The sequence below is a fragment of the Leucopleurus acutus genome, assembly GCF_964270905.1.
Source record: "Leucopleurus acutus genome assembly, chromosome: 9".
Lineage (NCBI taxonomy): Eukaryota > Metazoa > Chordata > Mammalia > Artiodactyla > Delphinidae > Leucopleurus > Leucopleurus acutus.
In genome coordinates, this window is record NC_139144.1 from 102,062,294 (window position 1) to 102,082,753 (window position 20,460).

A 20,460-nucleotide genomic window follows, 5' to 3' on the forward strand; every position below is an offset into this window, starting at 1 on the left:
AACCCTTATTGATCCCTCCCACCCCCCTGCCTTTTCCCGGGCAAAATGTATAGTCACTTTGGGTCCATTAGAGGTGTTCAAACGGCAAATCAAGTGCATACACTTGAGATTACCCGGCAATGACTGACCTTCTTCCCCCAAAGCTTCGAAGTTTCCTGCGCGTTTCCTTTATTAGCTCCCTGACTGGATTGCCCCAGCACCCCGGAGAGGGGTTAGGGTCCCACCGTGCCGGCCCTGCGCGTGGCCCGCGCCGCTCGGCGCAGGCCCGAGGGTCGCCTCCGCCCGAAGGTAGCCCGTCTGGAGGGCTCCGCGGCGCGTGAGGCCCGGCGTCGACTACCGCGGCCCAGGACGGGGCGGGCACCCCGCTCCCCCCGGGAGACCCCCGCGGCCGCCGCACCGGGTGGGCGCAGAAGGCCGCGGGCCGCGGGCGTGCGGTCCTTCGGGCTGCAGGGGGCGCTGTGCGCGCCCTCGGGCAGGGCCGCGAGCGCAGCTCTTGTTTAAAGGGGCGGCGGGGCACGTGGCTCGGACGCAGCTCGCGGCCGCCCGGCAGGAGCTCCGAGGCTGGGCGGCTCAGCTCCGCCTCCGCCGCCGCTCCGCGCAGCGCCGCGCCGGGCCCGACAAACCGGGCCTGAGGAGAGCCGCCCAGAGAAGGACGCGGGCAGCCATGGCCGAAGAGGCGCCTGCCCCGGTAAGCGCCCCCGCGCGGACGCCCAGCCCGACCAGGCCGCCGACTCCACCATCGCGTGGGCCCGCGCAGGTCTCGGTCGGGCGGCCCGAGCGGCCCGCGCGCCGCCTCCGCCCAGGCCCGCGCTTCGGGCCCTCTCGTGCCGCCTGGCCGCCCTCGTCCGCCTCGTCCGAGCGGCCGGGCGGCCCAAACGCGAGGCCGGGCGCGGCGGGCGGACGGCCCCGACGTCGGGGGACAGGCCGGGCTTTCTAGTTACACTTAAGATGACAAGCCCTCGTCTTTGAACCGAATGGCTCTTTCCCCGCCCCGTCCATTGTCTCACTGGAGGTCCGGCGGCCCCGGAGGCAGGCAGGGGGGCAGGGGCGCCGGCCCCATTCGGTTCTGACGACCGAAGTCTGGGGCTCGGGGCGGGGAGCGGTCCGAAGTCGCCCACCTAGTAGAGGCCAGAGCCTGACGCCCACCAGGGGCTCCGGAGTTACACCCCCATTAAGGCGCCCAAGTGTTCTTCTGACACCTAAGAGGTGTTGAGTGCTGTTTACTGGCGGGATTGTAGGTGTGGTGCTTTTGTTGTTGTTTTTCGTTTTTTTGTTTTTGTTTTTAAGATTAGTTTAGCAGATGTTACAATGTTGGCTGATAATGTGCAGTGTGTCCAATTCGGAGAAAATAATCTGTCCTTTTTTGACATACTCGAAAAACATTTGTAAAGAGCTCAATAAACGGTATCTACTATTATTAATACATCTTAATAAAGTGTTTGAAGCCGTGATCTTTCTGGATGCTGATTATTGTGGATGATTTTTAAGGAGGAACTTTTCTCTCCTCTTTAACTAGTGAGTTTGGTGTGTGCTTTTTTTAAGGGTCCTCTGAGTGCGAGGCAGAAGAGGATGGGAGTTCTTGGCGTTTATGGCCCCCAGGAAGGCCCTTCTGTAGGGGGACAAGTGACCTTTTCAGCTCCCACTTAGCCCAGGGCCACTTTCTCAGTACTCTTTCTGACCATTCTTATCCACCCGCCCCTTTTCCTCTGCTGTCTTGTGTAGCACCTGAGATCCCAAGAAACTCCTCAAACAGGACAGATTTGCCCTCAACTTTCGATAGCCCATGGTATCACACTGTTATTTATTATGACTATTTTTGTACAAAACTTTTCTCCAGGAGAAGGAAGAACCACATATTTTTTTCTGCATCCCCATTGCTCGTTTACTATGACAGATGTTCAGTAATTGTTATTGGATGAATGTGTTGTTTAATTGTTTAGTCAGTCGCTCATTCAGTAGGTATTTATTGAGCGTCTTCTATGAATGAGACAGTCTTTTAGAAACTTACGTCATCATGGAGCTTATGTTCTCATGGGGGAAGCAAACCATAACACAGGCATACACATGGCACGATCATAGATTATTAGTGCTGTGAAGGAAGGGACTAGCAGGGGGCCTATGTTAGATGTGTCCATCGGCGAAGGTCTCTTTGAAGCAGTGTTTAAGCTGGAGCCTTATACGAGAGGGAGCCAGGCGTACAGAGAGGTGTGGGAAGAGCTAACAGAAAGGTGGAGGAGAGAGCTGGGTGCATCATAGGAATCCAAGGAGACCAGGGTAGCTGGAGTGTAGTTGATAGCCAGGAGGATATAAGCTCAGGGAGGTAGGCTGGGATACGATACGAAGTTTAGATTTTATTCTGGGTACACGGGAAGCTGTTGATCGGGGACTAAAATGATCTAGTCTGTGTATTTAAAAGATTACTGATCACCCTGTGGAAAGTGTATTGTGGGGGGAGAAGGGCGAACTGGGGAAACCAGCTGGGCAGGATTGCAGTGGTTTGGGGGAAAGATGATTGGGATTTTGACTAGTCACGGCAGAGAAGGAGAAAAGAGGATGGATTTGAGATAGTTTCAGAAGTTACACGGATAGGACTTGATGGTGATTTGACCATGAGGATGAGTGCAGTGAAGGGATGAAGTGTCAATTCACCTTTCCAACAAAGCTTTCAGCGAGATGAACTGGGACTGAGACTTTGTCATCAGGCACCAAGGTAAGCTGAGGCACTGCAGGAGCTCTTTTCCGAGATGCTGAAGGACATTGTAATGAAAGAGGTGGAGGACGAAGGCCATATGAACTGCTGCATCCCTGAGCCAGAGCCACCATCGTCATCATCCCCCTCATGATCAACAACACAGGGCTCACATTTATTGAGTATTTGCCATGTGCTGGACATTTACAAAGACTGTACCATCAATTCTCACAATCCTATCATGTAGGCACTGTTATTACCCCCATTTCATAGATGTGGGATTGAAGTTGAAATGCTTAACAAACCTTGCCAAAGTCAGCCAGCTCGTGAGCAGTGGAGCTGCCAGCTGCACTCTGGTTGTTTGACTGCAGAGCTTCTGAGTTTCAGAGGAGGAGACTGAGACCCGGAAAGGAAGTCACCTGTGTGAGGCCACAGATGCTTTCCTGCTTGGCCATGCCTTTCCTCCTGTTCCCACTTGCTAACACCTTGGTCCAGCCAGTGTTTCCTGTCCTAGAGGCTGGATGTCCCCCCTCCCCATCCCCGGCTGCCTGACTGGTCGTCAGGATCCCAGATGGGGCTTCACCTGGGCAGGTGCCATTCTGAGGTTTCTTTTAGAGATGGACATTTTGACTGGATAATTCTGATAACATCTCTCTTTTCTCTTGTGGACAGGCTCCAGAGAGGGACAGGCAAATAGGGGATGAAAGGCCTTTGACGCCTTCTCCATCACCCCAGCTGGCTGCTGAGAAGAGCTCATACCTCTACTCCACGGAGATCACGCTGTGGACGGTGGTGGCCGCCATCCAGGCGTTGGAGAAGAAGGTGGATTCCTGCCTGGCCCGCCTGCTGACTCTGGAGGGGCGGACAGGGAAGGCTGAGAAGAAGCTGGCCGACTGCGAGAAGACGGCCGTGGAGTTGGGGAACCAGCTGGAGGGCAAGTGGGCAGTGCTGGGGACCCTGCTGCAGGAGTACGGGCTGCTGCAGAGGCGGCTGGAGAACGTGGAGAACCTGCTGAGGAACAGGAACTTCTGGATCCTGCGGCTGCCCCCGGGCAGCAAGGGCGAGGCCCCCAAGGTAAGCCCTGGGTGCCGGGGGTGGGACAGCCCGTGCCCGTCAGCGTGCGGGTGAGCGTGCGTGACACTGTGGTTCCAGGTGCCCGTGACCTTTGATGATGTGGCCGTGTATTTCTCTGAGCCAGAGTGGGGCAAACTGGATGAGTGGCAGAAGGAGCTGTACAAGCACGTGATGCGGGGCAACTACGAGACGCTGGTCTCCCTGGGTAAGGCTGTGTAGGTGGCACCCTGGGCCTCGGTGCACAGATGGGCCTCCTGTGGTCTGGGTCTTGGCTTTGGCTTCTGTTCCTCTGGGGGTCTCTGCATCTCTGTGGGCAACTGCATGGTGGGTGTGCAGTCCTGACCCAGCTGCCTCTGTTCTGTGTGCAGATTATGCCATCTCCAAACCGGATATCCTCACCCGGATGGAGAGGGGAGAGGAGCCTTGCCCTGAAGGCCCGAGGGGCCGGGAGGAGGGGAGTGACAGAGAGGAAGCACGCCCAAGGAGGCTGGGCGCTGGTGAGTGGGGGCAAGATGGGGGCGTGGCTGGGGACAGTCCATTCATGTCCCCAGCCTCCTGCGCTTCCGAGCCGTGAGGCCAGGACGGAGCGCAGGCCCTTAACCCAGGGTGGGCCGTGCCCTAGCCCCCTTCACCCGTTTCACCTACCTCCACCCCTCACCTCTGACAACCGCCAATCTGTTCTCTGTATCTATGACCTCATTTTTGTGTCTTTGTTTTTAATAGATTCCACATATGAGTGAGATCATACAATGCTTGTCTTTCTCTGACTTATTTCACGTAGCATAATGTCGTCAAGGTTGTCGCCAATGACAAGATTTCATTCTTTTTTGTGGCTGAATAATATTCCATTGTATGTATATGTGACATTTTCTTTATGCCTTCATTGATCAGTGGACACTTCAGTTGTTTCCATATCTTGGCTATTGTATATAAATAGTGCTGCTGTGAGCATCAGGGTGCAGATATCTTTTTGAGTTAGTGTTTCTGTTTTCTTTGAAAGAATACCTGGAAGTGGGATTGCTAGATCATATGGTAGTTCTATTTTTAGTTTTTTGAGGAACCCCTATAGTGTTTTCCATAGTGGCTACACCAATTTACATTCCCACCAACAGGGTACAAGAGTTCCCTTTTCTCCACATCCTTGTCATTTCTTGTCTTTTTGATAATAGCCATTCGAACAGATGTGAGGTGGTATCTCATTGTGGTTTTGATTTGCATTTCCCTGATGGTTAGTGATGTTGAGCATCTTTTCATGTGCCGGTTGCCCATCTGTATGTCTTCTTTGGAAGAATGTCCATTCAGATCTTCTGTCCATTTTGTAATTGGATTTTTGTTGCTGTTGAGTTGTGTGTGTTCTTTATATATTTTGGAAGTTAACCCCTTATCAGATGTATGACTTGCAAGTATTTTCTCGCATTCGGTAGGTTGCATTTTCACTTTGTTGATGGTTTCCTTTGCTGTGCAGAAGCTTTTTAGTTTGAATTATTCGCTCTTGTTTATATTTGCTTTTGGTGTCAAATCCAAAAAGTCGTTGCCAAGACTGATGTCAAAGAGCTTACCGCCTGTGTTTTCTACTAGGAGCCTATGGCTTCAGGTCTTACCCAGTTGCCTTTCTTTTTCTGATTGTGAGCCTTATCCTTCTGTTATAAAGTTCCCCGTCAACTTTTCACCTAATGATTTTATTAGCCATTGAAGATTGTTGCCTGGATTCATTATTTTATTAGGGGTTGCAAAATGGTGAAATTTGGTCATTACTTTTGTACCTAATAGCTGAAATTCTTTTTTTTGGTACGCGGGCCTCTCACTGTTGTGGCCTCTCCCGTTGCGGAGCACAGGCTCCGGACGCGCAGGCTCAGCGGCCATGGCTTAGGGACCCAGCCGCTCCGCGGCATGTGGGATCTTCCCGGACTGGGGCACGAACCCGCGTCCCCTGCATCGGCAGGTGGACTCTCAACCACCACGCCACCAGGGAAGGCCTGAAATTCTTTTATAAAGAATAATTTCCCTAACTAACTCTTAGTTACCTTGAAATATAGTCTGTACAGAAAAGGCAGGATAGGTGCTTAATTCTTTCCCTTCATCAGTTTTTAGAATGAAGAGTTGCTTCCTTAGACGCCTCCAAAGGTGACCAATACTTGGGCTTTTCTTTCTTTTTTTTTTTTATTATCATTATGACTTCATAGATTGTTAAGTATTTTATACATGCAATCCTTTGCAGCCATTATTTTCATGCTTAAGTTGTCCCATTTTTAGCTCTTGGGAGCCCCTTCAAGTTGACCTATAGGTCATTTTGATGTAACTTTGATGGCGTTCAGACACCGTAAGATGTTCTAGTTTCATCTTGTATATTTCCTTCCCCAGACCTGGAATAAGAGTTTCTCCAAGAAGTTTTATTTCTTTCAATAAGGAATGGTATTCTGAGGCTGCAGTATGAGTTCTAGTAGTTGCTAATTTTTGGCATTACTTCTAGGCCTTCTCAGAAAATATGTATTTTTGAGAAGAAAAAAATCATGAGTTCGTAATGATATTTAGAATTCAAATTTAATGTCCTTTGATTTTATACTTGTATGTCACTTTTACATGGACATCTTAAATTCCTCACTATATTAGCATAATTACTTACTTGCATTATTTTGTATCCAAATCTTAATATTTCATTATCCTATAATATCTTATTTGGAATAATAATAATTTGGAAATAATTTCAAATAATTGAGTCTGTATTACTACTAACAATTACACTTCTAATTGAAATTTGAGATTTCTTTGCAGCTCTTTTTGTCATCTGAATGCATATTTCATTCAGGACTTAATAGACAAAATAATGCCTTTTAAAGTCGCTTGAAATAATTATTTTCTCCATGTGGTTATGCCACCAACTTGATATACAGTTAAGTTTTTTTGTTTCTGCTTAATTTTACTTATTTATTTTTATTTATTTATTTAATTTACTTATTTTTGGCTGCGTTGGGTCTTCGTTGCTGCGTGCGGGCTTTCTCTAGTTGCAACGAGCAGGGACTACTCTTCATCGCGGTGTGCAGGCTTCTCATTGCGGGGGTTTCTCATTACGGTAGCTTCTCTTGTTGCGGAGCACGGGCTCTAGGCACGCGGGCTTCAGTAGTGGTGACACACAGGTTTAGTTGCTCCGCAGCATGTGGGATCTTCCCGGACCAGGGCTCGAACCCGTGTCCCCTGCAGGCAGATTCGTAACCACTGTGCCACCAGGGAAGCCCCTGCTTAATTTTAGGTTTTTAGCGATGGCTCTTTTTAATTATGATTTAATTTAACTTTTTGAACATGTAAGACATGGTTGCAAAGTCAAAATGATTTAACAGGATACACTCAGGGAGGTCTCATTTCCACCCTTATCCCCTCCCTCTCCCTATAGATAACCATTTTTATTAACTTCTCGTTTATACTCCAGTGTTTCCTTTTGAAAATATCACTAATACATAGATACCTTTGTATTCCTCCGTACTATTTGTCTTTGAAATACCTCATAGCAGTATGTAGAGATCTTCCTAGTTTTTTGTGTGAATATGGAATGTTCCATGGTGTGATATACCATAGTTTATTTAACCAGTCTTCACTGATGGATTATTTGGGGAATAGCCATTATATTGCTGATATAAATAATGCTGTAGGAAATATCTTGTGCATAAATCAGTTCATATTTTTGTCAGTGTATCTTTGGGATACAGTCCAGAAGCTGGACTGCTGGGTCAAAGGTAAATGAATATGCAATTTTTAAAGAATTTATCACCAAATCCCCCTCCATAGGGGTTGTATCATTTACATTCCCGTCAGCATTGTGAAAGAGGGCCTCTTTCCCCACAGCCTTGCCACTAGAGAATGTGGTCAGACTTGTCGGATTTCTGTCTGCATAATAGGTAAATACTTCAGTGTAGTTAAAAAAAATAGATTTATTAGAACTAATTCACTCATTTAAAGTATACAATTCAGTGCTTTCTATCATATTCATAGATAAGTGCAGCCAACACCACAGTCAATTTTATAACATTTTTGTCACCTCAAAAACAAGCTCTGTGTCTTTCAGCTATCACCCTGACCCCCTTCCCAGCCCCCCAGCCATAAGCAACAACAAATCTGCTTTCTGACTCTGTAGATTTGCCTATTCTGGACATGTCATGTAAATGGAATCACGTAGTATGTGGTCTTTGGTGTCTGTCTTCTTTCACTTAGCATAATGTATTCAAGGTTCATCTATATTGAGCTGTGTATTAGCACTTTATTTTTTTTCTTATTTTAGTCAAATACATATAACATAAAATTTACCATATTAACTGTTTTTAAGTATACAGTTCAGTGATATTAAATACATTTACCATGCTGTGCCACCATCACCACCATTCATCTCTTTTATTCTTTTACTGAAATTCTGTACCCATCAAACAATAACACTCCCCGCCTTTCTCAGTCCCTGGCAGCCACAGTTCTACTTTCTGTCTCCCTGAATTTGAGTACTCTAAGTACTTCATGTAAGTGGAATCGTACACTCTTTGTCTTTTTGTGGCTGGCTTATTTCACTTAGCACAGTATCATCAAGGTTCATCTATGTTGTAGCACATGTCAGAATTTCCTTTATTAAGGCTTTTATTATACTGAGGTAGTTTCCTTGTACTCTTAGTTTTTTGAGTAGTTTTTTCATAAAAGGGTGTTGAATTTTGTCAAATGTTTTTTCTGCATCAACCGAGATGATCATGTGGGGTTTCCCCCCCTTCATTCTCTTAATGTGGTGTATTCCATTGATCGTTTCATATGTAGAACCATCCTTGCATTCCAGGAATAAACTCCACTTGGTTATGATATTTGATCCTTTTAATATGCTGCTGAATTCGGTTTGCTAGCATTTTGTTCATATTGGGATATTGGTCTGTAGTTTTCTTGTAGTGTCTGTCTGGCCATGGTAACAGTGTAGCTTTGTTTGTTTATGGCCATTTTAATTTTTTATTCTGTGAAATATTCATGTCTTTTCCCGTAGGAAGCTTTTTTTAAAAATAAATTTATTTATTTATTTTTGGCTGCATTGGGTCTTCTTTGCTGCACGCGGGCCTTCTCCAGTTGTGGCGAGTGGGGCTACTCTTCGTTGTGGTGTGCGGGCCTCTCACTGCAGTGGCTTCTCTCGTTGCCAAGCACGGGCTGTTGGCATGTGGGCTCTGGAGTGCAGGTTCAGTAGTTGTGGCGCACAGGCCCAGTTGTTCCGCGGCATGTGGGATCCTCCCGGACCAGGGCTCGAATCCTCGAATCCGTGTCCCCTGCATTGGTAGGCAGACTCTCAACCACTGCACCACCAGGGAAGCCCCCTCCCCTAGGAAGCTTTTTAAAAATGCATGCTTCCTAGGCCCACCCAGAACTAACTGTTAAGAATCTTGGGGGTGCTCCCCAGGGGATCTTTATACACCAGCCTGGTGGAGGACCTGGGATTGGGAACTACCGTTGAAATGTTCTGAGCCAGGAGTCCTTAAAAAGCCAGACCTTTGGTCCTGCTGTGTCATGACCTGTGTGGTACTATCGGATAACTTAACATGCTATATATACCATTTCCTTTTCTCAGATATGGAGGCTTTAGTCTAGAATCTAGTTACTAGACGATCAGTAAAGTTCACTTAATTATCATACCCTGTGTTTGACCTGATGCTCCAGGTGACTGCATTTAGCCACTCCCCAGAGGCTCCTGGGAGACCTCTGCGTTGCCCGTAGTGTCACTGATTTGCATTCCCCAGGCCTTCCTCCATACCCAGAGCACACCTCCAGCCCAGTCAGCCCTGCCCAGAAGGAGCCAAAAGAAGTTCAGGCCTCCAAGCACCAGCAAGACTCAGAAACAAGAGTAACCCCACCCGAAACGAGCACCGGTGAGTGAGCGCTGGGCAGCCGTGTGAACAGGACCAGACAAGCGGTACTGAGCATAAGTGCTGCAGCTCGAGGCGGGGAGAGGTGGCTGGGGGCTGGGCCAGGCCGGGCAAGGCTGGACTGGTTTCCTGGAAAAGGGGCCCCTGAGACGGGCCTTAGAGGTAGATTTTGCTGGGAACACAGGGTATTTTCAGCGGGAGGAAACAGTCTAAGCAAAGGTATGGGTTACTTAGGTATGTTGGGGGCCAGGTACACTGATCGGGCTGGAGTGAGGGGAAGGGCACAGGAGGGGGACATTGGGTCTCTTCAGGGTTCTTAAGACAATCCCGTTAATGGGGCAGTACGTGCCGTATGCCTAGCAGAGTGCCAGCATGTGTGCTCCTCAGTGAGTGTCCTCTTCTGAAGACCGGTGAAGCTCCAGTCACCGCTTCCAGTGTTCTCTGCTTTTGTTTAAAGGAAATTCTTGCCCATCCTGTCACAAAAATGGAGTATATTCAGGGGGCATTTAGCATAGCACTTGGCAGGTAACCCAGAGCCTTGTTTTCTGTCTCCAGACTGCTCTGTGCTGGCTTGGCGTCCCCCTCCTGCCGGCCCGACCGTTCAGTCTCTGGGTTGCTTTCTATCCAGTTACTTCTGTGCATCTTCCCCACTGAATATGGGCCCCTGCAGTTGGAGGTGACACCCCATCCCCGCTTCCCTGTGTCCATCCTTCCCAGCCAGTGTGTAAGAGGACTGGGAGCTTCTCATTGTCCTTTTGCTCTGTTGCAAACCCGGTGCTGTGCCCTGGGGCCTCCCCAAACCCTCTGTCCTTTTGAGGCCCATCAGGGTGACCCCCAGATGCAGAGGGGCCAGTTGTTAGCACCACGTGCATGGGAATTGGGGGTGTGGCCTTCCCCGGTCTCCGCCCACCACTGAGCAGAGGCTGCGGGGTGGGGCACCTGCCACCCTTGGGACAGAACCCAGCGCTCCCTCTTCCTGGGCCTCAGGCACTTGAGCGTGTCCTGGACCTGCTAGGGAATGGCTGGGTCTCCCTGTGGGAGCCTGCTGTTGGGAAAGGCCCTCATGGGACTCTCTCTCACAGGACCACTAGCCAGCACTAGCGTTTTGTCCTCGGTTAAACGGGAGGAAGAATCTTCAGATGGGGAGTCACCCACCTCCCCTCCCAGGGACATCCTGCCCGGCATGGGGCCAGGTGAGTGAAGGGAAGAGGCCCCGTGGCCACAGCAGAGCCTCGGAGGAACTCGGGGGCCCTTTGGGAGTGGGTAGGGGTTGCATGATGGACCTGGTAAGGGGTTTCCTCTTGAGGGCTCCCTCCCTCACCCCCCAAGTATTACTTCCCTGGGGCTCTGGGGACCCAGATCACCTATGGTCCTGTTCCTCCCGCATCGTGGTCTGGTCTGGCTGGAAAGGTGCTGCTTAAAACAAGCTGTGTGCCACCAGGTGTGGCCTCCTCACAGCCACCCTGTGAAGTGGCCCAGCCCACAGCCTCTGGTGTCTTGCAGCTGGAGTCTGGAGGCCTGTGATTTAAATTTAGCTCTTCCTGCTTAGAGTCTGTGTGTTTTCTATAAACCGGGCTTACCTCCTGATAAGCAGGAAGAAAGAAAGCGATTATTGCCTATTTTGGCCCAATAGAAAGGGATCCAGCTGCCCTCCCATTCCATTCTGGTACCTGCTTCGGTGGGAGGCAAGCATGAGATCTGGGCCCGCCTTGGGGTTGTGGTGTGGCTGCAGATGGGCTGCAGTTGAAGAGATCTGGGAGCCTTGGCCTTCACAGAGAAGAGGGCCTGAGACCCTCACTAATTTCTAAGCCCAAGACCACCATGGGGGCCTCTTCAATGCAACAAGGTTTTACCTCAAAGTTTACATGATTCTTAGACTCTTAACGATTCTGTAGCTGGAGGACTAAATTAAAAACAGTGGGTCATTTCTGACATAGAAATAAAGTTCTGCCCTGAGTTAATTTGTGAGGATTACTGGGTGAGCGGTGAGCAGAGAACCCAAGGTCTTGCTGTCCGGTGCTGCCCTGGAGGTTCACCAGTTAAGGGGGCTCTTCCTCAGTGGCCTCCCGGCTTGCGGTTTAAGCTCAGGCTTCAGCAAGAATAGAAATCACTCTTGTCTTGGACCTTGGAAGTTGCCTAATGAGGGCTGTAAGTTTTCATTCTAATAGGCAGCGGGCAGGGTTCTCTTGTCACCGTTGAGCAGACTGTGCGGTCTAGCAGCTGAGGGTGCCGGATCCTGGGGGATGGTTGGCTGGCTCCAGAGGAAACCAGAGGTGACCAGCAGCTGGAGGAGGTGGGAGAATGCTGGGTTCCAGGCAGGGCTCTGCGGCCAGGACCGGCCTCCTCAGCGACAGGGACCCCTGGAGCTGCTGCTGAGACCACCTGTCGCTGCCTGAGTCCCACCTCAGAGTCAAGTGTGACCCACACTGAGGCCCAAACGGGAAGCCCAGGACTCGTGCCTGCTTTCTGTCAGGGCAGGTGGTGGACGCTCGGTGTGGACTTGTTACTTGGCTGCGTAGCTCTGAGGGGGGCTGAGTCACCCACCACCTCCAGGCCCGAAGCCTCTTACCTAGTCTGGGGGCAGTGGTGGCCCGCAGGGCTCATCGTCATTCACAGATCAGAACTAAAGTCGTCAGAACTTTGGGGGTTCCGCGTGGTCAGCATGCCGCAGGGCACAGGACGTAGGCCTCCCTTTGTCTGCCTTTCATTTTCCCACCCATCTGCCTCCCCGGTCTGACCCCTGACCCCAGCTCCTGGGTTTGCAGCAGTGTTTCCCTGCTCTGGCCGGGAGCGCTGGGAGGAAGAGGGGCCCGGGGAAGGCTGGGGGGTGGGGGCGGGGCTGGTGTGGCTGGAGCACGCCGGGAGGCCAGGACAGGGTCTGTGGCCCGGGTGGGGGCCGGCGGTGTGGTCCGCTTGAAATCAACGCAGACTCCATTTGCCAGGTGGTGGCGGTATGGTCATCAAGACGGAAGCACAATCTGAGGACGAGATGATGCCTGAGCAGCTCTACCTGGGGGAGTCCCCGAGCCAGCCAGAGTGTAGACTCCCCAAAGGGCCCAGGAGCAGGACCGGGGGTTCTGGCCGGCCTCACTCGGGGGCAGCGCCCAGGGTGCGGGCAGGGGACCCTCTGCCACCGGGGGCACCGGGGAAGGGGGGCGAGCCGCCTCGCGTCCTCCCCCGCCGGCGAGAGCGGGCCTTCCCCTGCCCTGACTGCGGACAGAGCTTCCGCTTGAAGATCAACCTGACCATTCACCAACGGACCCACGCGGAGGAGGAGCAGCGCGCGGAGGCCCGGGGCGGCTCGGCCTCCGGGGCCGGGGGACGTGCCCAGCCCGCGCTGGAGCCGGGGGAGGTGGTGGTGCCCGGCCCCGTCATCCGCTGGCTCCCAGAGGGGCCCGAGGGCCGCCGCTGCTTCGTGGGGCGGAGGCCGGCGGCCGCCAAGGTGTACCACTGCAGCGAGTGCCTGCGCTTCTTCCAGCAGCGGAAGAGCCTGCTGCTCCACCAGCGCCTGCACACCGGCGACAGCCAGGGCTGGCCCGCCTGCCCGTACTGCGGCAAGGCCTTCCGCCGGCCCTCGGACCTCTTCCGGCACCAGCGCATCCACACGGGCGAGCGGCCCTACCCGTGCCCCGAGTGCGGCCGCGCCTTCAACCGCAACCACCACCTGGCGGTCCACATGCAGACGCACGCGCGCGGCCAGGGCGGCCCGCACGTTCCGGCTCCCCCCGCCCGCCTGGGCAGCCCGCCGCTGGCACGGCCCAGCCCCTCCGAGGAGGGCTGACCGGGCAGGAGCCTGCGGGGCACCCCCTGCTCCAGGACCACCTCAACACCGGCGGAGCCCTTCCACTTGTGCCTGATGCTGGTTCCTCCTTCTGCGATGGCTTTGGAGAGATCTTTTTACATGGGAAGCAGTGGCCTTTTTGATGACAGAGTGTATGCGTGCCAGATGCCTCAGTTTCCTAAGTTTGTCACTCTGCTGCCTTTTCTACATTCCTGACTTACACAGGGGCCACTAAGGCTTAGGGGATGCCAAGCTTTGGTGGGGGCCTTTGACGGGTACCGTGGACAGGCAACAGGACCAGAGGCCATGGCCTTTCTAGTAGGGGGTGTTCGAGACACGGAGAGCCTGGGGTTTGATTTTATACACAGAGGTCTTGGCCTTCTGTCAACACGAGAAACAGCAGAGTGGACAGACAGCCTGAAGAATAGGCACTGGAAATTTGAGTTTTCTACTGTTATTTTGAAACTTTTTTTAATGGAGATTTTCTAAGTGCTTCTGTAAGTATTGTGTGTGGTTGTAAAGGGGACCAAGAACTCCTGAGGGGCAGGGATTATTCTGCCACCTTCTTGTGTGTGGGGATGGCAGAGGGACTGTCCAGACCAGCCTGGGAATGCCTGTTGATGGGGGTGCCTTGGCTGCTGCCCTGGAAACCAGGTGTCTTCCCAGGTGTGTGTTCCTTGGCCTAGACTGATTCCCAGTATTCCTGGTCCTTTCCCCAGTGGGTGTTCACATCCATGATTGCCTTTGGTAATCAGCTGAGAGCAGGGAACCGCAGCCTGGAGTGGATGACATTTCCCCCAAGGTCTCAGTGTTCACGGGTGTGCACGCTCCATGGACTGGACCCCACCTGACACCTGGGGGGTGGGGGAGGTCAGGTGCAGAGCGGGCCCAGGAAGTTCCTCCCGAGAGGAAGATCCTGGTCTGAGGGAGGCTGGTCAGCCCACGTGGACTGTGGGGTTGCCAGGCCTGATGTGTCACGTTAAAGGAGGGGGTTGTCTTCTAGAACTTGGGGCTCATGGCAGAGTTAGGCCAGGAGATCTAGGTGAATCTTTTAACCACCTCCATCCTCGTGTTACTTGTCTGTCGAAGGTGGTAATGACCCCAGTGCATCCTACCTCACCTTAGAGTTGTCAGGGTCATAATAGATTTAGAGGCAGCAGGACAAATAGGAAGCCTGATTTCGACCTTCCTTTCAGGTTCAGGGCCCCCTTTCTCTTTCATGTTGATCTTCCAGCCCTCTTCCCAGTCAGAATCACTCAAGAAGGACCTTTATTTTCTGGAGTGGAAGGTCCCACAGGTGCAAAGTGAGGTAAGACTTTCCCTTTGGGCTATATCCGCTTGGAGCCTTTTGTACCTCAGTGGAACAAATTCTCACCAAAGCAGTGAGGTTCAAACTGTGGAGGTTCGGGCTCTAGCGTCGCGCCTCATGGAGAAGTCTCGATGGCACCTAGCTTCTTGTGCCTCTTCAGTCACACCACTTTGGGCGCTCCCTATAAACCAGCCCTTGGTCTGGGTGACTTTGAAGCTGGAGTGATGGGTCCTCAGCTCTTCTGATTGTTGTCCTATTTATCTGGCACTATGTGAAGTGTCCAGCGTTCAGGCCTGCTTCCAGGTGCCTGGGTCCCTGGCTGTGCCACTTCCTCTTGCCCCCCTCTGACCCTCGTACCTCTCCTAAAGTCCTGAACAGGGTTGGGGGCAGATGGAAACATTGCTGTCATCTCTGGGGCGAGAGTATACGCGTCAGTGACTGCTCAGCCAAGCTCCTCTGGGCTTGGGAGAGGCGCCCCCCTCCCCTGCCATAGATCCTGCTTGTCTGATCTGGTATCCCCCAGCTCTTGCCAGGGCCCCCGCAGTCAGGGCTGGGCTGTCAGCAAGTGCTCATACAGGATGTGGTGCTAGTGAAGCTGCTGAGAGCTTAGCCCTCAGCTGCAAGAGCTAGTCTCAGGTGTTTCCTTGGAAGGCCTCAGGGCTCAGAGTTTCCAAGCTTTTCTAATGCTTAATGCCCTGTGTAAATACGCAAACTCTTAACAGACGCAGTAATCACTGTGCAGTGGTGCTCCTCTTCTTCCAAAGCATTCAATGTGCCGGGCTCCCGGCTAGGCCCTGTGAGTTTGCCTGGCACTCGATAGGTGTCCAAAGGACATTCTTTACACTGAAATGAGTCAGCGGAGGCTGCGTGACCTGGGAGGCTGGAGCCTGGTCTGACCCCAGTCTCACTCCCAGCTCTGGGTCTCGGGTTCCTCATTTGTAAAGCAAAGTTGGGGTTCTGGTGTTAAAAGGCCCGTAAGAACTGTGACGGTGGTGAAACCTTGGCCCCCATCAGTGCTCAATAAATATGTTGGACTCTGTACGTGCACGTGACCTGGTTCCTGCTCTCTGGGAGTCCGCGGCGGTGTGGAAAGTACCCCCCGCCACGCGGGTGGGCTGCTCGGCCGAGCTCGGGTCCGCATTCACGCTTGAGAGCGGCCCTCGCGCCGGGCTCTCCCACGGATCTGACGCCCACCCCTGCCCCGCGCCCACAGAACCTTGGCGCACGCCGCGGGGGCGGGGCCACTGGGCCGGCCAATGGGGGGCAGGCTCCGGGCTGCCGGGGTCGCCCGCGCAAGGGGCGGGGGCGGAGCTTCCCGGTCTGGCCAATGGGGAGCCGCCTCCGGGCGGCGGGGTGGGGCCCAGCTCGTAGCCCGGGGCAGCGCTGCTGCTCGTCCGGGTCCTTTCTTTCCCGCGCGTCCGGAGCAGCCCGGCCCGGCGGCCGCGAGAACACGAGAGAGCTTGCAGAGAGGCCGGGCGCTGGCCTGTGTGGGCCGCCCGGCGGCGGCGGCGGCGGCGGCGGCGGCGGCGGCGACTCCCCCGCCCGGCCGGACAGTGCAGGGCCATGGCCGAGGCGGCCCGGCTCCGGTGAGGGCGGCACTCACAGAGGATGTCCTGCCCCACCCCGCCCCTCCTGGAATTGGGGAGGCTCAGCCTGGGTAGAGGGTCTAGGAAAAAGACGCTTGAGGCCGAAGGGCCTGAGGGGAGCTGCCTGAGGTCTCACGATAAAATCCCTTCTCCTTTCTTGGCCCCGGTTTGCTCGCCTATAGACTTAACCACAATGTTTCCGAGGTTTCCGCCAGCCCTGACGTTCTGTGACCCGGCTCAGGGGCTCAGGGTGGGTGTGTGGGGCGGATGGGCTGTGACCATCCTCACTCCAGAGACACTCCAGGGCCCCCCTCCTGGACCTGTCTTTCAGCCCCCATCCCCTAAAATCATCTCAGGGAGACCGTGACCCCATTCTCATCCCTTTCCCGAGCTAAGATCAGTGCTATTGTCTGGTGACCTTATTTCCACTCCAGTCTAGGCCCTTGGCTTCCTCCCATCAGCAGTCTTGCCTCTGGCTGTGAGGGTCGTGTAAAGCTCTTCTAGGTATGAACTCTGATTCCTATCAGGATGTATTTGGGTGTCTGCTCACTCTTTTCTGAAATTGCCCAGGGTGTCCCTCCTATTGCTGCTAGGAGGGGTCTGCATCATAGAGGACTTCTGGTTAGTGGCTCAGGCTCAAGTTTGAGGCCATCCCTGGCCTGTGTGACAAGAGCCATCAAGATGAGGTTTTTCTATGTCTCTGAAGGCGGAGGAGTCATCTCCTGGTGGACATAACTTTGAGATGGTTTTAGGTACATTCCTGGATGCCAGATTTGTGACAGGGCACTGTGGGGAGATAAGCTGTTTTGTCCCTAATCTGTGGAAGTGGGGTCTGCCCCCTCTAGGCTACACCTTATACCGGTCAGAGACCAGACTCAGAGGTGGAACAGTTATGCTGTGAAGGAAGGAAGGGACAAGTGTGTGGTGATCAGTCCCTAGCATGTGTGGGACACTTGGCTAAGCGCTTTTATGGAGAAGGTGTTGGGGGGACCTCAGGTGCACAGAATTGGATTAATCACAGTCTTTGGTTTATAAACATTATGATCATTGGTCCACAGCCTTTATATTTGTTTTAGTGATGTAATACGTGCCAATATAACGCTCCCTGAGTGCTTTTCCATACCTACAGTGCATTTCAGCCTCGCAAAATGCACAGATTTCAAATGGCAGGATAGGTGTTGAGTCAAGTTCTAGCAGAGTTCCATTTCTAGGAACGTTTCCATTAAATATCAGTTGTCCCCACTGAGGCATTCATGAATTTCTTATTACTCCTAGTAATACACGGTACATTTTCCACCTCCCATGGCAGGATATTCTTTGAAATATTTCTTTCTTCTGACCACTCTTAAATGCTGGCTTTTGACTTTCTCTGGCTCCATCACCTGGCAGCTAGGACCTGGCCTCCTAGTGTGGAGACAACCCTGAAGCTGGTTGACAAGGCACCTGGGTCACGGGGACCTGATATCTCAGGCAGGTTAGGAGGTCACATACTAGTAAATGTCAGGGTGGAAGTGCCGTAGAAATCACATCACCAAGGCCAGAACAACAGGGCCTCGCTCACCTCTGTGCCCAGGAATGTGGGCAGTAGGTTTGCTCTAGAACACCCAGGAACTGAAATAGCAATCTGTGTGTACATTGGTCCCCTGAGAAATCTTCTGGATCTCACTCACTTCCTTTCTTCTGCTGGGCTGTGTTCTTGGGTGAAGTGGTTGGTTAAATAATTGACTAAGTTTATACCACTATTACGTGGTAGGGCTGGGATTCAAATTCCTTATACTGACTGTCCATTTATGATGGTAATGCTTTGTCATACCATTTACCATTACCCCTGGGTCTTGGTTCAAGATTCTTCCCACAGGAGCTCTATGGGGTCAGTGTCTGCTGTCTTTGACAGTCTGCCGGGTAGGGTCTGTTTGGAGGTCTGATCAGTGAGGCCTTCTAGCACCTGGAAGAAGTTTCCCCTTATTCCAGGGGATCCTGACCTTTCCGTAGCTGGGAATGGCTCTGGCCCCTTTCCTGGTGGCTGACGCACCTCCCTGTGTCTAGTTGCAGGCATGGCACGTGGGGACTGACCTCCAACGAGAGGCCCAGATCCAGTCTGCAGAGATTTCCCTTCTGGCCATCTTGGCTGCCATTCAGGCTGTGGGGAAGGTGGAACGCCGGGCCCATCCGACTTCAGAGCCTGGAGAGGTGAACAGAGACAGCCGAGGAGAAGATGGCTGTGGAGATAAAGAGTCCGCTGGAGGGCAAGTTAGGACCCTGCTGCAGGAGCACGGGCTGCTGCAGAGGTGGCTGGAGAACATGGAACAGGCAGCAAGGGGAGCCCCGCAAGGTACAGGAATTGGGTGTGGGTGGAGAGGGCCTGCTTGGACTCAGTGGGGTCCTCAGACTCATAGTGGAGGGAAGCCCGGTGGCTGCCAAGGCCTGACCTCTAGGTGCCTAATGCTAGTCACCAGTTGACTTTAAAGGGCTTGAAAAACGTCAGGAGGAAGGTGTGACACAGCAGAGATGTCTGCTGTGGCGGATGGCGTGGAGTTGGTTGGGGAGGGTGTGGCTGTGCGGCAGTGGTGTGCCTGCTACTCCAGGAAGACCTCTGAGCATGAACTCAAGTAAGGGAACTCACAGGACGTGTGTGTGCACTTAGGAGAGGGGATGAGAACCTAGGAGCCCTGGTCTTGAGTCCTTTTAGCCACTGGCCTCTGCCCTTTATCTGAAGTAAACGTGATGGAGATGCTTTTGCAGTTGCCCAGTGGTTTGGCCAGTGATGCCCTGTGGTTTGGGGCGAGAAAAGAGGAGACTGGAGCTGGTTTTAGCTGTTCTCTGAAATGGCTGGTGACTCACGTTGGCGCAGGTGACCTGTACTTCTAGGTGTGGGCGACTGCAGAAGATGGGGCCACGCGCTCCTTAGAGTCGGAGTGGGGCAGCCTGGGAGACAGGCAGAGGAGCTCTGCGAGCACGTCGTGAAGGTGAGCCCGGGTAAGGGGCCAGCCGGGCGACTTCCAAGCCTGAAGTCCTTGGAATAAAATCCTTTATTGAATCAAATGAGCCTCTAGGATCTGAGAGCTGGAAGCACTTTGAGATAATTTGACTGGCCCTCTGTCTTCAGGCAGGTAGAAGGTATCCTTGATTCTCATTTTTAGTTTTTATGAAATGAAATGCAGGGAGGTTAGCTGTCTTGCCCGAGGTCTCACGGAGACTAAATATGAACTGGCCTCTGCTCCGCACTGTCTGCCCTTCATGTAGCACCAGAGGCAGCTCTTACACACGCGTCTTCTCACTTGCTGGCGAGCTAGGGCCTCTCGTTATCTGTATTTGCAGCCCTCGGGCTCACCAAGCTGTACTCTGCACTGTGAGTACTCCAGAACAACTGCTGAATGAAGGATTCTTTGTGGGCCCCAGGCCCAAAAAAGGAGGTTCAGTCCTGGAATATTAAGTTCTTCAGGCTGTGGATTAAGAATAGGTGTGCATGAGCATGCGTGCTTGTGTAAGACACAATTAGATCTAAGTTTTTCAAGCTACCCCGGCCCCATTCCGTCCCAGCTTGCACACCCGGATTCTCCCACTGCTTTGAGCAGGTAAGTAGCTGGCTTGTGTCCACTCTCCCCTCCTAAGGGGGCTGAGGCCCAGAACAAATGACTTACTTGCCTTCACCTGGCCGCCAGGGTTCCTCTTCGGGAAGGGCGTCCAGCATGCTGTGAGGCCATGGGGAGAGGGAGGATGTGGCCTCAGGGGAGGCGGGGACTATGTGGAAGGGAGGACGGCGGGAGGCCTGCAGAGTGGACGGTGCGCCCAGCTGAGAGCTGACTTCCAGGCATGCCTGACTCCCCCTCCCGGACCTGTTTCCCCGTCTGTCGAATGAGGTGGCTGGGCTGTGACTTCGGGCTCCTCCTGTCTCTCTTGGATTCCACTTCTTCCCTTGTGAGGGCAGCGGGATGTGCCTCCCAGCTTCGGTCACCTGCACTGCCGGCCGGGGAGCCTGGGAGCACTTGTGCTCCGCCTGAGACACGGCGCTTCCCCCCCGCCCCCAGCACATCAGGAAGAGGGGCGCGGCGTGCTCTCCCTTCCAGGCTTGCAGAGCTGAGCCCCGTCACCTCGCTTATGGCATACGGGCCCGTTTTCCTCCCTCATAGACTGTGCCGCCACCGAGCCTG

At 53.1% G+C, this 20,460-nt stretch overlaps 1 protein-coding gene across 1 annotated transcript; it reads left to right on the plus strand.

Annotated features, from left to right (window-relative positions):
- Positions 1-664: 664 nt before the first annotated feature.
- Positions 665-13,414, plus strand: ZNF783 (zinc finger protein 783; the record flags this gene model as incomplete). The annotated part of the gene is made up of 7 exons (XM_082847045.1): positions 665-688; positions 3,362-3,763; positions 3,842-3,968; positions 4,132-4,260; positions 9,508-9,636; positions 10,716-10,826; positions 12,576-13,414. The coding sequence occupies 7 exons, from the start codon at positions 665-667 to the stop codon at positions 13,412-13,414; spliced, it is 1,761 nt and encodes a 586-aa protein (XP_082703171.1).
- Positions 13,415-20,460: the final 7,046 nt, after the last annotated feature.